The sequence below is a fragment of the Hylaeus anthracinus genome, unplaced genomic scaffold, assembly GCF_026225885.1.
Source record: "Hylaeus anthracinus isolate JK02 unplaced genomic scaffold, UHH_iyHylAnth1.0_haploid 27333, whole genome shotgun sequence".
NCBI classification, from domain to species: domain Eukaryota; kingdom Metazoa; phylum Arthropoda; class Insecta; order Hymenoptera; family Colletidae; genus Hylaeus; species Hylaeus anthracinus.
This window is the reverse complement of record NW_026535140.1, coordinates 150,655-155,717: the sequence shown is the minus strand read 5'-3', so window position 1 is coordinate 155,717 and position 5,063 is coordinate 150,655. Positions and strand designations below refer to the sequence as shown.

The window sequence follows — 5,063 nt, the reverse complement described above, 5'->3', positions numbered from 1 at the left end:
CGGCGCCGCGTGCATTAGATCGGTCGTGTTTTATTTTTCAACCGCGGTTATTTATTATCCGCGGACCACAGCGGTAAGAGTGGGATCAATTTATATCCACGATGCGTACAAAAAAAAAAAGGATAAATGAAATTTAACGCGACTAGGCGAAAAGCATTTTCTCGTTCGCGCGGTTTCGTTATCCTATTGTAGATAGCGAAACAGAAAGAAATTTATTAACAACTTAAAGCAGTTTCGCGAAAAGTCCAGCTCAATGGAAACACTTGCTTTGTCATCGCGCAATCTCTTAAAAAGACTGCGACCGGGAAAAAGTAGACTTTGCCGGCGCTTACGTTTTACGAGAAAATCGATTACAATTATCGGCGACGAAATTCAACACAATCTTGTACTAATTCCGTGCAAACGAGATACCGAATAATCTCTCCGATAAACTGATATGTATTTAACGCGATATACTCTTTGATTGTATATTATTTGGATAAACGAATTCCAAATATTCCCGATTTTCCTTCAACAAACGACGCGTTTCAAGTTCTACGTGTAGATAAGAAGTTGGCGTATCGATAACGAGACCCGTCGGTTTCTCGGGTATAGTAAACGACAGATCGATAGGGAGATGACTTTTAACGTCGCGTCGCCACGCGATACCTGTATGTCACCGTCGAACAGTGGGAGGCTTTGAAAATGCCACCGAACGTTCCGCGGTAAGGTCAAAGAGAGCATATCTGGTATCGCGATCAACGTCGCGCAACAAAGAAAATACACGCGTAAGACGAGGAAGAAACGAGGCGTTTTTACTTACTCAGTATGTCGAACTGCGGCAGCCATTTCTTCACGAGAATGTTGCTGGATTTCAAGGGCACTTGGTCGGTCTCCCACTTCCAAATTACTTTTCTTGGTATGGAGCTTAGCACGTTCAAAACAGCGGTCAATTTTTCTTCCGGTACGCTAGCCATTTTGATCATCGAGCCGAGATTAAAGTACAGGACGCCTTCGCGAGCCTCGTCCAGAAACTTCTTGACGTCCTTCGGTAGGGGACTCGGTTTCGATGGTAAATGCATTCCACCCACTTCGACGATATTGGGCGGAAACAGTTGGGCACCGTGAAGAGAATAATGCGTGTTGAGCAGCATCAACGACACGTTCTTACTGATCTCCTTCACATCCGGGACCCCCGGGCCGTAGTACTTCTCTCCCAAGGATTGATCGTGCCAGTGGAATATGGTATCGTAGACAGACGTCGCCAACCATGTCGCTAGAACGTTCCACGTTCTCTGAAGAAAGTTCATCGGCCTTTCCAAACCGCTAAAGATCGACGGCTTGTGGCTGGCCTCGTAGGAAGCCCCCAATTGATCTATGGCCCAATCCATCAATTGGTGAGTAGATATTTGGACAAAGGGAGCGTCCAACTTTTTAATCACAGGCATGAAACAATTGGTGTTGAAGCTCTCCGTTATCACCAAATCGAACTTTTCTCCCGACTCGACTATCCTTTTCAATTCGGGATTCTTTAACGCGTTCTCGCAAGTCATTCGCGCCATCACGCTCAGCATGTATATATTCTTGATCATTTTGAAGATCGTGTCGTCCATCTCGCGCAGATCGATCACGTTTATCATAACGTTGTGCTCCCCGTCCAACAGACTGACGTCCTTGTAGTTAGGCAGTGGTTCCGCCGCGATCGATTTCTCGCTTCTAGGAAAATGAGAAACCACCGTCAGATCGTGACCGCGGCGTGCCAAGGACTCCAGAAGAGGTTTGAAAACGTCGAAGTGGCTCTTGCCGTTGTGGCCGAATATCGCCAAGATCTTGAACTTGCTCGATTCGGAGCTGGCATCCTTCGCCGCTGAACACAGCGCGAAAAACATGAGGGAACACAGGAGAATCCACCGAGTCCGCATGTCGAAGAAACGATGGAGACGTTAAATAAACTGTGTTTAATCGAATGCAACCCAAGTTCCGACAGTAGTCGATTCGAGGAGTATTAATTCGAGACTGCGAGAGTTGGTTCATCACCGGTTACACCGCGAGAGCAGTGTGACGAAATTTGACGTAGATAGTGCTGCTGCTTCATCAGGGGGGGAAGTCCTAGCGAACGTTACGAGTTACGTCTAAAGATAATAACGTAGTACTTAACGACTAAAATATGCATAGATAGTACACAACGTTGAATAAAAGAAATTATTCTTACCTGTTAGATCGGTAATATTACTTTTCAGCGAATTTATCCACGTTGCATAAGTAAAGTTCTTCTTACCGATTAGATATCATTTTTCATCTAGTTCTTTTCGATGCGTATTATCGAGGATTTCCTAGATAAGCTCTTATCACGTGATTTCTAGCGATAGACGATCCCCTCGACAGTTTTTGCGGTTAGTGAAAATCTGACACGAAGATAAAATGAAAAATGAGTTCGCAGCCAGGTTCGATATCGTGGTTAATACGCGCCTGGGGATTATATAATACAGTAGTTCAAAGGCCCGATTACGTGTTTTAACGGCGAGCACAGAGACGATTAGCTATTCCGAGCTCGTAACATAAGAAGTCTACCGTGTCGTCGTCACTTGATCGCGTTTGCTTCGAACAAACTGAGACGTGTGCGTTCTACGTAACTTTTTCTCGTTACGCTTATAATTACACGACTCGAATCAACGCGCCGAGAGCTTTAATTCGTGCGCAAACTTCCAACAGATTTACAAGGAACACGGAAGCGGGGAAACCAGCCCTTTTGAGATAAAAACGATTCTAATCACATAGAGTCAACGGCGCCGAATCGCACATATGCTTAAAGCGACGGGTCCGGTAATCTCGGATCAAAGTGTATTCGTAGAAACGAACATTGGATTTCGCCCAAAAAATACAGTAACCTTGACATCGTTCGGACTATCGTTTCAAAATGTACCGATTCCCGCGAGCTACAATGTAAATACCGCGGAATCTTTGACACGCCAAACCGAAGAAAGAAACGAACAATTTTGTGTAACAAGGAACTACCGCTAATGCAGTTTAAGCGAGAACACGGACGTTTATCTCGAGTATGCGAGCGTAAGCAAAGTGAACCGCGCGAAAAGTAAACGCGCTTTATCCGATGCGTTTCACGGTTTCTCCGTGCCACGTAGTTTTTTCTTTCTTTTTTTTTTTTTTATTCTTTCAGTTCTTTCCGACACGACTACATTAATTGTAACAGCACTTTGCTTAATTACCTCCGAGCACCCTTACACCGTACTAGTTCCACTCTATACGCGTACTTCTTTATTCCCCTTTTATTCGAACGATTTTCGATACTTGTCGCTTTTCCCTGCCTCCGATAATTCCGCTCCGAAAAACACGATTCCAAGCAAGTAAATACCGCGCGCGAGAAAGATGTACGAAAGATGTACACGATGTGTTTTCTTCGCGTCTCCATTGAAAATGGGTAATAAAATAATGAATCGACGGAGTGGAATTTTAATTCTAATTTTATCATATGTCATCACACGAGGAAGTAACGTCCGTGTTCTACGAAATTTTCCAAAGAACTAACTGGATGAACAAAGAGAGAGTCCTGCATAACAGGTGTCGATTGATTTTTGTCGATCGTATATTCCAACAGTTTCCAACCCCCGTGTTTCTTTTCAAACGTGTTCACCCTTCGGGCGTTCTATCCCTGATTTTACCCAATTTCTACCTAAAAAAAAAAAAATATACATGTCGAATCGAGTAACCTTCCTTTACGAAGTCGGTTAAAAAGTTTATCGATCGCAAACGAATCCGTCGGCCGCGAAACATGCTCAAATCTTCGATCTACCCGCGGCGTTCTATTTATGAAGTCCCAGCAGTGAAGAAACCAGCACCATAAATTTCCCGTAAAAATCTCTTAATCCCGAACCCCCTCGGCACACCGCGCGGCAGATAACGAATCCAGCAAATCAAAATAAACGATACGGTTCGCGAATATCCGCCGTGGATCGACCCGTGGAAATTGATGCCTGCCTCTCTGTCCGTTCTCCGGCCTGTCCAAAACGCGATAAACGATCCTCGTCGCGAGACGCAAGTTTCCCGCCAACGGAGAACTCGCGACCAATTGTCGTTCGCGAGGTTCCAAGGGCAGAGAAAAGTTCCAACAATCGCCGAGATTCGCGTCTCTCTGATCCATGAAAATCTCTACTTAAATAATATTAATATCCCGAGTCCATAAATATTTACCCACCTATCCATCAATTCTTCGAACGTTTCTTCTTTTTCTAGTTTCTTCGCTTCCCATGCTCCCGTTGGAGGAAAACATTAATGATTTCCAACGAGAAAACGGTGTGGATCCTGTATTTTTAGCCACGCAGCGGCGCAAACGATGGACTCGGTCGGCCAGCGTTGTTTAATTCATGAATTCAGACCAGCCAGAGCGGGGTCGTCGTCTACAAATTACCAGGGGCAAGAACGAAGCCAAAAGCCGCGCCGAAACGCGCTAATCTACGAACGTTTCGCGCGAAACGATGTCGAGTAACAGGCGACGTGCCGTCGATTCCGCGTTCGCGCGTACGACGCGATTAAATCTACGATTACGCGAGTACGACTCCGACTTTTTTATTAAAATACGAACGAACGCTTTTCCTGAATAATCCCAGCTGCTGCTTCTAGTTCTTGGACTGAAACTTTCAATTTACCGAGGACATTTATTAAGTAAGATATATTTACGTCTGTCCCACCCCCGCTCTCTATGAATTCCGCCTTTACTTTAGAAAACACCGTTTAAAATCGTTTCATAACGCACAAACGGCCTCGGTTTCTATTGACTTTTAATTTAAATGCCCGATCGCGTCGATACGACTCGGCAAGTTTTATCGGGGCCCGTTGCTAACTACTGTTTATCGAACGCTAACGAAACCGCCTGGACGGATACCTATTATAATTGGAGATCTCTCGTGTGTAATCGAAGCCCACGTTTTAACGAGAACTCGCCGTGATGCAGACGAATTTGGATATTCGCGTTCTTTCTGGTCTGAGAAAAAATATATATATACGAGACAGAGAAATGTAGAATTAACGCTGATTCTAATAGCAAACAGAAAATGTTAGATCTCGAAATA

The 5,063-nt window shown here is 44.6% G+C and overlaps 1 protein-coding gene across 1 annotated transcript; it reads right to left on the bottom strand.

Moving 5' to 3' along the window:
* Positions 1–775: 775 nt before the first annotated feature.
* On the bottom strand, positions 776–2,044 carry LOC128893315 (UDP-glycosyltransferase UGT5-like). The gene has a single exon (XM_054154190.1). It carries the CDS (start codon positions 1,899–1,901, stop codon positions 795–797), a length of 1,107 nt encoding a protein of 368 aa, XP_054010165.1. The 5' UTR covers positions 1,902–2,044; the 3' UTR covers positions 776–794.
* Positions 2,045–5,063: the final 3,019 nt, after the last annotated feature.

What these genes read in the sequence shown, in the direction of transcription:
- LOC128893315 (XM_054154190.1), bottom strand. Translation starts at nt 1,901, where the DNA reads ATGCGGACTCGGTGGATTCTCCTGTGTTCCCTCATGTTTTTCGCGCTG.